We start from the raw sequence: 12,032 nt of genomic DNA on the forward strand, positions 1-12,032 counted from the left end.
TATTCCCCCTTTCCTTCTCCTCTGCAAGAGTGGGGCACCACTTGAGTATCCCTCCCATCCTGGTTCATCAAATGTCAGGATAGGTGCATCCTCTCTCACTGAGGCCAGTAAAGACATCCCTGTTGGGAAATGAATACTACAGTCAGGTTACAACTTCAGGGAGAACCTCTGCTCCAGTTGTTGGTGGGTGCCCACATGGAGACTGAGCTGCATGTCTGCTACATATGTGCAAGGGCCTCAGTCCAGCCCATGTATGCTGGTTGGTTGGTAGCTCAATCTCTGAGAACCCTGCAAGGGTCCAGGTTAGTTGACCCTGTTGCTCTTTCTGTGGAGTTCCTATCCCCTTCAGAGTCTTCAATCCTTTCCCCAGCATTTCCATAAGAGTCCCTAACCTTCATCCAATGTTTGGCTGTGTATATCAACATCTGTTTCAGTCAGCTGCTGGGTAGAGCCTCTCAGAGGACAGTTATGCTAGACTCCTGTCTACAAGCACAACAGACTTTCATGAATAATGTCAGGGATTAGTGTTTGACCATGGATTGGGTTTCAAGTTGGGACAGTTATTATTTGACTGTTCTTTCAGTCTCTGTTCCATTTCTTTTAGACAAGACATATTTTGGGTAGAAAGTTTCATGGGTGGGTTTGTGTTCTTATTATTTCACTGTGTGTCCTGTCTGGCTACTGGAGGTGGCCTCTTCAGGTTCCATGTGATCACTGTTAGGCTTCTTGGTTAATGTCAACCACATTGACTCCTGGGAGCCTCCCCCACTGAATCTCTGGGACTTCCAAAAGATTTCCCCCACCTTCCATGGTAGCTGTAGCTTTCCATTTCTTTTCATGACCTTCTGGGTCTCCCAGCACACCTGATCCTGACCCCTCATTCCCCTCCCCCGCCTACCTATTTCCTCTGTGCCTCCTGTGACTATTTTGTTCCTCCTTCTAAGTGTGATTCGAGAATCCTCATGTGTGGCTTCTTTCTTGTTTAACTTCTTAGAGTCTGTGGGGTATATCTTGGGTATTCTGTATTTTGCAGCTAATATCCATTTAGTGAGTCCATACCATGCATGTTCTTTTGGGTCTGGGTTACCTCACTTTGGATGCTCTATCTAGTTCCATCTATTTGATTGCAAAAATTCATGTTGTCCTAATTTTAAATAGCTGAATAGGATTTCATTGTGTAAATAAACCATGTTTTCTGTACCCATTCTTTAGTTGAGGGGCATCTGGGTTGTTTCCCGTTTCTGATCATTACAAATAAAGCTGCTATGAACATACTGTAGCATGTGTCCTTGTACACCTGGGTCTTCATGTAGAATTATTTCCAACTTTTTGATAAGGTATCAAATCAATTTCCAGGTTAGTTGTACAAATTTGCAATCTTACCAGCAATGGAGCAATATTCCATTACTGCACATCTTTGCCAGCATGTCCTGTTGCTTGAGGGTTTTTATCTTAGCCACTCCTATTGGTGTAAGGTGGAATCTCAGGCTCATTTTCATTAGCATTTCCCCGATGACTAAGGATGTTGAGCATTTCTTTAAGTGCTTCTCAGCCATTCGAGATTCCTATGTTGAAAATTATCTGTTTAACTCTGTACTCCATTTTTTAATTAGGTTATTTGTTTTACAAAACCATTCTTAACAAGCCCCCTACTGAAATAATTTTTTGTGTTGTATCATGTCATAATTGAATAAAACTAGAAATCAACAGCAAGAGAAATATTTCTTTGATATATGATTATATTTCTATTAAAATACATTAAAAATAAAAGTGAAATATATAGAGAATTAACTTAGGAAAAAAATCAATGTAATACAGAAGTGGTATTGGTTTGTGCTAGGTAACTGCTAGTCATCATCAACATGCTCCCCCCTCCCCCCACACCACAGCACAAAACACACACACAACTACCCTTACCCTTACCCCCAACCCACATCCCACCAAAACATGCGCCTATCCCCCACCAACTCCCCCCACTACATATACACAACACAACAGGGACACACAAAACACATATATCCCCCACCACTCACTACCACAACACACTATGCACACATATGTACCCCTACTACCACATACATGCACCATACACATACACACATACACATAGACACAAACACACACACACACACACACACATGTCTACCCTACCCTCATCTCCTCACGTACCCTTCCACACCCGGCCCCACACAAACACCATACACACACTCCACATACAAATGACCGCATACCACTACTCACACATAACACACACACATACACACACACGACCACCCAACCCCAATATCCCCCATACCCTCTACACCACACACATATATGCACACACACTCACACACTCACACACATACTTTTTCTCCAATTTCTACCAGGATTTTAACATGGATAGAAGAGCTGTGCCAGTATTGACAAGTGCTTGCAAGGAGATATCTTCTTCAAAATTCTGTATCCTCCTAAAGAACAGAAACCAAATTTTCTAACTTTTATAGTCAGCATTGCTATACTGACAATATCAATGGGAGGAGAGGCCCTTGGTCCTGTGAAGGCCCTATGCCCCAGTGTAGGGGAATGCCAGGGCCAGGACATGCTAGTGGGTGGGTTGGTGAGCAGGAGGAGTTGGAGGGGATAGGGGGTTTTCTGAGGGGAAATCAGGAAAGGGGATAACATTTGAAATGTAAACAAAGAAAATATCTAATAAAAATAAATAAAAAGTGAGAAAAATTGCAAAAAAAAGTATTCAATGAGAATTTTTTGGTGGATATTTGAGAAATTCATTGACAGTGCCAAGAAAGTTGGAGAAACTAATATTTCTGACTACTTTCAGAATTATAAGAAAATTGGATATAACAAAAAAGCATTTGAAAGCATTGCAATTATAGAGGTGTTTCTGAGAGAAGAGTAAGTTAATGTTGTATTGACTTTCAACATCTGCTTTCTGAAATCTCAGTGGTTTTATGAATATGGCTGTCTGTATATTCATCCTCCTCAGGAGTGTCTTCCAGAGCCCTCTTAAGAACTGTTTTCAGGGACCTATGCTTTCTATGATGCCTAAAGGAGCCTACAAGGAAATAAATGATGGGGTTGGCAGAGCTGTTTACACAGGACAGGACCGCAGTAACTTGGTAAATATGACAAAAGGGATGATGTAAATGAACCCCAAACCAGTATAACAGGAACAAATAAAGCCCAAGAGGCAGGCCACAGATGAGGTAAACCATCACTGTGAGAGAGATGGTAACATACAGCCTGGACAGGGGTTTCCTCCTGGGACCACAGAGTATCCTCAGCAGTAGGGCCAGACTGGACCCAGAGAGAAGCATAAATAAAAAAATCAGAAATGCAGTTATAATAAAGTCAACATTTTTCCACAAATGATGATGAGTCTCACCCAGGAATCCTGAGAAGAACCAATCGAGGATGCCCATGAGAAAGGACAGAACCCAGATTAGGGCACATATGATAGCTGACATGTTTCTTGGGCGATGGCAGTGGTACCAGATTGGCCACAATACAGACAGGCAGCGCTCTGTGCTAATAGCACTGAGGACGCTCAGGCCCGAGATATAGGGGATGATTGCTGCATTGCCTAAGATATCTTTGCTTAATTTATGGGCATAGATGCCATAGAAGTCACTGATCCGTAGCAGAGAGTCAATGAAGTGACAGCAGAGGAAGAAGGAGTCTGCCAGAGCCAGGTTGAGGATATAGACTGAGATGGCTTTCCTGCGCATGCGGAATCCGAGGAGCCAGAGTACTATGGTGTTTCCTGCCAGTCCAACCAGGGTAGTGAAGAGGACCAGGAAGGACGGTGTCAGTATTGGACTGCATTTGGGATGACCAGTTTCATTCAGCGGTGTAGATTCTGTGTCGTGGGATGAGATGGTTGGATCCATGCTCACAAATCTTCCAGTAGTATCCCTTTAAAGACAGACCATATTTGAGCACCTTAACATTGACCCTTTTTCTGGCAATCATAATGTAATATAGATATTGTTGTCAATATGGCTTAATAAACTCATTTATAAATAAAAGGAGAGTAACATGATCATATGGATAAAGAATTCTGGTCTGTGGATTTTAATTCAGAGCTTGTGTATACTCTATAGGTGGGTCATTCTTCCTGTGTATAACCCAGGACCTTTAAATCACATGGAAATGATTCCCTTCTCTCATGGTCAGGATTGGATCCATTTCCTGCTCCCCTGTTAACTCCAGAAAGGGAAGCATCACTTTTGCCTCCCCAGGACTTAAAATAGCACAGAAAAGATAAAGATCTCAGGGTTTGTTTGAGGTGCACTAAGGGAAAGATACTACTGCATGGTCAAAAGAAAGGATTCTGAGTTCCACCCCTAACGCTGGGTAGAGACGACATTGGTTTGCTCAGTAGGTTACAAATCACATGCACTTATCTCCTCCCTTGAGTTGACCAATGTGGGGCATTGGGCTATCTATACACAGACAGGCTGGTCTCCAGTTGAGCTGAGATTTAACCCAGGGACCTGGTGGTGATAATTTGCCTACATAGGATGGATGGAGTTCTCTCATGCTCCTGGAACTCTGGCCCCTGCCTAAGTTACCACCACCCCCCCACACACACACACAGCTCCCACAAGAGAAGCATGGCTAGAAGTCACATAGGCAATGTCCCAAGCTTCTGACCTTCAGGCTAAACTCCTTCCCAGTTACCTAGCTACAGAAAATGTAGCAGCATACTTTAAAAGGGACTGTTTGGCCCCTCCTTGCTCTCTCTCACTCCTCTCACTCTCACTCCTCTCTTCTCTTTTTCTTCTCCTCTCCTCTCCTCTCCTCTTACTCTCTTACTCTCTTTTTCTCTCTAGCCCTTCTCTCTCTTTTACCTTCTCTCTTTCCCCCTGTCTTTCTATAATAAAGCCCTAAAACCATGGACTGTCTCTGTTCATCAAGGACCTATGTGCTTGGAGGATGGGATAGGCTTTCTCCTAATGAGCTGTTTCTAATCTCCCGATGGAAGGCCTTCCTGTGCTTCAGTCAAGGTCTGCTGCACAGACTCTCATCTGTGTGGGAACCTCTCTTCCCTTAGCCCTCTCTCCCATAACCTCGTCAGAGGCTTGGATGCCCACCCGGGGCTGAGTGGAAAGTGTCTGGCAGCCTCTCACATGTCCTCCTGCCCAGAGCATAGGTGGAACTCTGGCAGGATGTGGGCTATCCTCCCTTCCCCTCTTCCCCAGCCTCCTTTTTAGTTTCCACAGGTGGTAGCAGAGCAATGGTTACACCATCCATGAGAGACCTGAAGAACACAACACACAGAGAAGTTCATCAGATCTCCAAGTTTCCCAAGACACTGTGAGAAATCTAATTCAAAAACTAGGCTTTTTACTCTCTCTCTCTCTCTCTCTCTCTCTCTCTCTCTCTCTCTCTCCACAGTGTTCCTGGCAAGCTTCCTTCCCTTTCACTATCTATCTGAAAGGTTTCAGCTCCAAGTAGCCTGTTCTCAGGCTCTGCAGCCCCTTGGTGTTGATCTGTGAGTACTCTGCCCAGCAGCACAGCAGCAGTGTCTGCTCTAAACTCTCACTGGTTTCAGTTGTGGCAAAAGGTTTGAGGTTTCTGAAAACCCTGCTGCCCCTTTTGCCTTTCTCTAGACTTTGATCTGTGTGTATATGCAAAGGACAGTACTTGCTCTGAGCTCTGTTTTCCTCTGCCAGCTGGCTGGCTTGAGGTTCCCTGAAGTCTTTTTGCAAGCTGAAGTACAAAATTCCTGCTCTCATATTGGCTAAAATGCCTTTCACTTAACCCTTTACCTTCTGCTTTCCTAGAAAAACAAAGGGGGAACAAAGGGGGAAGTAAACTGCAGGATACAATGTACCCCTCCCCCACATCCAGTTAAGCCCGCGAAAAACTACACTGGAAGCTGTACTCCCCTTACAGGAACACTTGAATCATGCTTTTCAACCCAATTTTTTTTCCTTCTTTATTTAAGTGCTTTTTTTCCTCTCTAGTATTCATAATATATGTCCAAAAAATTCTTCAACTTGTTTAAAATTTCTTTTAAGCTTCAAAAATCATCCAATCCAAAAAGCCAGTTTATTTTACAGACAGTTACTGCCTACCCCAGATACACAATTAACATGATGTTTTCTTCCTCAGCCATCCAAAGTGGACCATGATGTGTTCCTACGCAAACCATTGCAGGTATAATTTTTGCTATCCCACCCTATGCAGACATACACTGCTGGGGATATGCTCACTCCTCTGTTACAAATACTCTACAGGTCTATCTCCACATAGTGCCTGCTGCCACAGATCCACCTGAGATAGTGCCATCTCCTGAGACCTGCAGACAACAAAGCTGTCTTCCTCCAAGAACCTCATCTGACTGAAGACTCCTGAGACAAGTGCTGAACCACAAAAGACAGACTTGAGACCTTCCAGCTACAGATGGACTCTCTTCCCAAAGCCAATTGGCTGCTGAACTTTGGGGAAGTTACATGGTAGTGAGGAAAACATAATGTCTTTCTAGATTAATTAATTGCTGATCAAAACTGATGTTATTACCCTCAAATTGTACTACCCATGGAACAATTGATTGATTGTACCATCTCTTGCCTTCTTAACTAACTCTTACCCTTAACTCTCCTTACTATTCTTGCTTTGTTCTGCTACTTCTCTAGGCTATATATTTTCTTCTGATACATCCACTCCACCCTAAATTTTCATCATAAATGGCACGGTCACATCAGTGACCCCCTTTTTCTTATAAAAACATAAGGGGGAGATGTGGGACATTGGTCTATGCACAGACAGGCTGGTCTCCAGTTGAGCTCAGATGTAATCCAGGGACCCGGTGGTGATAATTCATCTATATGGGATGGAAGGAGTTCTCTCATGCTCCTGGAACGCTGGCACTGCCTAAGTTACCACCCCCCACAGCACTCACAAAGAAAGCATTGTTAGAAGTCACATAGGCAATGTCCCAAGCTTCTGACCTTCAGGCAAAACTTCTCCCCAGTTACTTAGCAACAGAAAAGGCAGCATACTTTTAAAAGGGGCTGTTTGGCCTCTCCTAGCTCTCTCACTCCTCTCACTCCTTTTGTTCTCTTACTCTCCCTCTCCTCTTTCTTCCTCTCTAGACTTTCTTCTCTCTCTCTCTCTCTCTCTCTCTCTCTCTCTCTCTCTCTCTCTCTCTCTCACACACACACACACACCCCTTCGCTCCTTTCTCCCTGCCTTTCTATAATAAATTTCTAAAACCATAGACTGTCTCTGTCATCAAAGCCCCCTGAGCTAAGAGGATGGGAAAGCATTCCTGTGCTCCAGCGAAAGTCCACTGTTCTCACTCTCCCTGTGTGGGAACCTTTCTTTCCCCAGGCATCTCTCCCATAACCCTGGGGCTATAGGGTGTGGCCCCCGGAGTCCCCAGGTCGGAGGTTGCCCCTTATCCAACCCCTGTTGAGTGGGTCAGAGGCTTGGATGTCCACCCTGGGCTGAGTGGAAAACATCTGGCAGCCTCCCACATCCTCCTGCCCATAGCATAGGTGGACTCTGGCCTGACTTGGGCCATCTGCCCTCCCCCTCCTTCCCCAGAGCCCTTTTAGTTCCCACAGACCAAGATGCACCTGTCAGTCACCTGACCAGGGGATTGCTAAGGTGGCAGAAGGAATGACAACTCACTCATCCTTCACAGAAGTGCCACCCTCTATGCAGCCATCTTAGACCTTCCCTCAGGTCTTACAGCCTGTCTGCTTCTATGAATGCACTCGAACTCAGAACAGTGTGACGATCCCTTTTCTTTTCTTTTGAACATGGACCAAAAGCCCAAGCAAGATTTTCCTGACACTCTGGACTCTCTTGATCATTTCTGAAACCCCCATCCCTTTCCACCATGGTCTTTCTTCCCAACTTCCATTGCGGGACATGCCAGCTTTCTTGGGATGTCAAAAGGCATCAATTTTTCTCTTCCCCTTCTCCATCTCCCTCCTCCTGGCACCTGCCCAGATTTACAGCTTGCTTAGTCTGTTGTTTTGGTATGAAATTTTAGTAAAACTGTGGTTGAGATTCCTTCTGAATCTGTTTTTACAATATTTTTTTGGGGGGGGTGTTTTAAAATTCTTTTATTACTGAGGGAACTCTGATTTCTACCATAAAACAAGGACTCATTATGGCTTGGCTAAGCATGTAGAATTATTTTTGTACACAGATTGTGTGTGTATGGGTAGCCAGGTTGGAGGAGAGTGGCAGAGGGTTATATATGAGTCTGTATTGAATTTCCCAGCACCATAAAGAACAGAAGGAGTGTGAGGTCTCAGCCCCAGGAAAAGAGGAAGAGAAATTAAAACAAAACCACAAAAGGAATGCTTAATTTGTGTGGTGTGAAGTAAGCCACAGGGATGGATTACATTCTTTCTCCCAGGAGATCTTTAGTGGTATTTACTCTGCAGGAAAAAGCCTTTGCTTGAGAGGAGCATTTGAAGGGAAATAGAAGTGTAGGACTTAAAATATAAAGAAAGAAGAAGAACAACAGCATCAACAAAACACACCACATGCACACACACACACACACACACATACTCACACACACTCATACACACCCTAGTTATAAAAATAGCAACTAAGCTGAAATTAATTGCTATTTCCTCTTTCAGTCTTCTAGTAGTTGCAGAGGTAAAAATTAACATTTTTCTTTTTAAATTTTAGAAAGGAGAAAGAGAAGCCGGTGAAGACGAAAAGAGTTATGGGTATAAGCCAATTAAGGACAGATGCCCCACTTCAGAGCCTCTCTTCTGCCTCACAAACTAGATGTGACTTCGTAAAGTTGACAAACCTAGAGGGTCAGTCCATTCTCTTTTCAGGCAGACAATATAGGTTTTTGTTTGTTTGTTGTTTGTTTGTTTGTTTTGTTTTGTTTTTTTAAACCTTGGTTGGCTTGAAGGTATGAGAAGGAAACTAGGATCTCTGTTGTCTGGACAAGGCGCCGTCCAGTTTGAGCATCTGACTATAGAGTCACTGGGAGACATCACCAGGAGACTGAAAGGGGTGGTGAGTAGTGAATTTTTGGCTATTAGCTCTTGACCCTTGAAGTTGTGAGTTCGCAAAGAGAGTGACTCTCCACTTGCATGACTGCTTTTCTGCTACTACAGCTATAGCTAGGATTTATTCTCTTCTGGGAACACCTCTTCTCTGGCTATGTATAGGGTTACAAACAGTGCTCTACTATTGCATGCCTTCTGGCGATAAATCATGCATCATCAGTATCCCTCAATCCTGTCTATGACTGTAAACATCCAACACAAGGCACATTCCTCAAATATTTCAGTTTGTGTTAACCATTTTTCTTTTGACACCTCTTCAGGTCTCAGAAGTACAAAGGAGAATAACACTGAAAAGTACATAAAACAATGAGACCTGGTAATTAGCAGTCAGTCTGGAAAACAAGGTCTGAATGTGATCCTGACCCATTCCTCCCTTTTCTTTCTTTCTTTCTTTCTTTCTTTCTTTCTTTCTTTCTTTCTTTCTTTCTTTCTTTCTTTCTTTCTTTCTTTCTTTCTTTCTTTCTCTTCCTTCCCCTTCCTTCCTTCCTTCCTTCCTTTCTTCCTTCCTTCCTTCCCTCCCTCCCTCCCTCCCTCCCTCCCTCCTTCCTTCCTTCCTTTCTTCCTTCCTTTTTGAGACAGTCTTTCCATGTCACCTAGGCTGGGCTGCAGCCTTTTGTGTTGCCCAGGCTGACTTCAAGTGAATGTAATTCTCCTTCCACATTCTCTAAATACTGAGATCAAGGAAGTGTATGACCACATTAGCTTTCACCTTGCCTCTTAAATGAATGTAAGAAGCACCATTCTCCCCTAAGCAACACAATGAATAAACTGGGATAAATGAAGAGTCAATCATCTAAGTAACCTTACTGACATTCCTCCCATATTTAAGGCTGCCAACACTCCTTTTAAAGGAAGCCTCGTGTCTCCATCCTTTCCTTGAAGGAAATCCAATGTAGTAGTCCCCACACACAGCTTCTCAGTATTGAAACAGAAAGACATGAACATAGACAAATACTTTTAACAACCATATCTGGACACATTTACTTACCTTTTTTCCAAAGCTCTGTCAGGAGTTGAGGAACTGATTTGTGCTGAATTTGAAGTCTTCTGGGGTTGTGGATGCTAGAACATCCTTTTCTGTCCCCTAATAAATGCCAGTCAAAGTGTTATTAAGAGCTAGGGACCAAGTGAGACTTACTGAGATGCTGGGCAGCCCATGCGATTTCTTGGGCTGTAGATTAATAAGATATGAAGTCGATATGAGACACAATCCTTCACAGAGATATTTCTGGATGACTTCCCAGTTTCCACTCACATATGAGCCTTTCCCGCCCCACCTTATCTGTTATCCCCACATCTGTAAGTAAGTGCCATTGTGAAGCTTTAATTGCCAACCATGGGCCTAGGCAGTAATGATGTTGGCTAAAATGAGCTGCATGTGAGATTTATAACTAAAGTACATTGTGGTGTCTCTAGAGCATGCTCATGACACGGCTTTTATTCTTTCTATTTTTTCCACCTGATAACTGACTTGTAGGTGTCTTTTTATTGTAACTGACAGACAAGTGCATATAGAGCGAGCCTCTCTCTGAGTCCCACTCTCCACGTGTCATGCTTGTACTTTTTCTTTCCATTGCTTTTTAAAATTCTCAGAATAGTAAAGTTACACTTCTGTTTTTAGTTATTCATGTGGAAAGGTGAATCAACTGAGTATTCCCTTATAAACCAGAGTTCAACCTCTGTAATGTATATTTCGTCCTTCCTCCATATATGAAATAAGTTACTTACCTATTTTTTCTGTGGAGTAAATGGTAACATTTACATTTATCTCCTATGGTCTCTTTTCTTGAGCCACACTTTACAACCAGATTCAGCTATTTGCCATATAATGTCATTTAAAAGTCAATCCATTTTATGTACTTAGAAAATTACTTATTGGATTTCTTCTATATAACATAAAACACAGATTTGTCTTCCTCCCAAACTTGCTGAATCTGTTTTTATTAATTGTATGTGTACGGTTTCAGGGTTGACCACTCTTCAGTGGACAGCCAATAAGGAGTCATCCCTGGGATGGTCTAATTCTCTTTCTCAAAGTAATCATTAGCTGTCCTGGGTTCTTTGTTTAGGGGTGGCACCTTGTGAAAATTTCCCTTCCACACTAACATGTCCATTACTTTTGCCATTGTCCCCTTGTTTATGTAGCTGTTTCAGGAGAGACAGTTTCACAGCAGACTGCCTGGTATTCTAGCATTAAAATCTTTATGCCCTCCTCCATGATGTTCCATGGGTCATAGATGCAGGAGCTATAATTCAGTTGTATTCACTGGGTCTGGGTTCCCCATCATCTGTTAATCTCTGCATTCATTGCATCCAGTTGTGGTTTTCTGTGACAGTCTCCATTTGTTGTAAAGATGTGCTTCTTGGGATGTGGGGCGCAGTAGCTACATTTATCTTTGGGTATAAGAATGAATAGCATTTAGAATGTAGCATATAGTTATGTTGGTCTAGCCAAATGTGGAAAGTAGATTCTTTTTAAGGAATATATACATAATTTGCTTTAATTAGGCTGAAGAAATGAAAATAAGGGCAATATGATAATAAAACTTCACTAGAAGCAACTCCAAAAGGTGTAATTTTGTGAAATGAACATAAGAATTTGGTCACAAAAAAGAATGCATTTGGAAAATCCCCATTTTGTGACCAAGTTAGCAATTTATAAGAGATTGAGGCTCTTCTGCAATTATAAATGTCCAAGTTTCTTTAAAGATAATTTACACAAGTTCAAATATCAGTCCAAAAACAAGGAGAAAATGCCAATAAATGCTAATGATGTTTTGTAAACAAACATTATACCTTTTAAGTTAAATCAACAAGAATTGCATTGTGGGTAACAGTTTGCAGATACTTCTTAGACCTCAGAACTAGCTCAGTAATGAACAAGAGCCAGAAGCATCATAAGAAAGGTAAGCCTTGTCTCAGGCACACTCTAGACACCATGGGGCAGAAAAAAGAATTCAAGTGTTACAA

At 42.6% G+C, this 12,032-nt stretch overlaps 1 protein-coding gene across 1 annotated transcript; it reads right to left on the reverse strand.

Moving 5' to 3' along the window:
* Positions 1–2,860: 2,860 nt before the first annotated feature.
* Positions 2,861–10,178, reverse strand: LOC110299433 (mas-related G-protein coupled receptor member X1). Its single transcript, XM_021169118.1, has 2 exons — positions 10,051–10,178; positions 2,861–3,915 (listed from the first exon to the last, which is right to left on the reverse strand). The coding sequence occupies exon 2, from the start codon at positions 3,888–3,890 to the stop codon at positions 2,919–2,921; it is 972 nt and encodes a 323-aa protein (XP_021024777.1). The 5' UTR covers positions 3,891–3,915; positions 10,051–10,178; the 3' UTR covers positions 2,861–2,918.
* Positions 10,179–12,032: the final 1,854 nt, after the last annotated feature.

The sequence above is a fragment of the Mus caroli genome, chromosome 7, assembly GCF_900094665.2.
Source record: "Mus caroli chromosome 7, CAROLI_EIJ_v1.1, whole genome shotgun sequence".
Lineage (NCBI taxonomy): Eukaryota > Metazoa > Chordata > Mammalia > Rodentia > Muridae > Mus > Mus caroli.

What these genes read in the sequence shown, in the direction of transcription:
- LOC110299433 (XM_021169118.1), bottom strand. Translation starts at nt 3,890, where the DNA reads ATGGATCCAACCATCTCATCCCACGACACAGAATCTACACCGCTGAAT.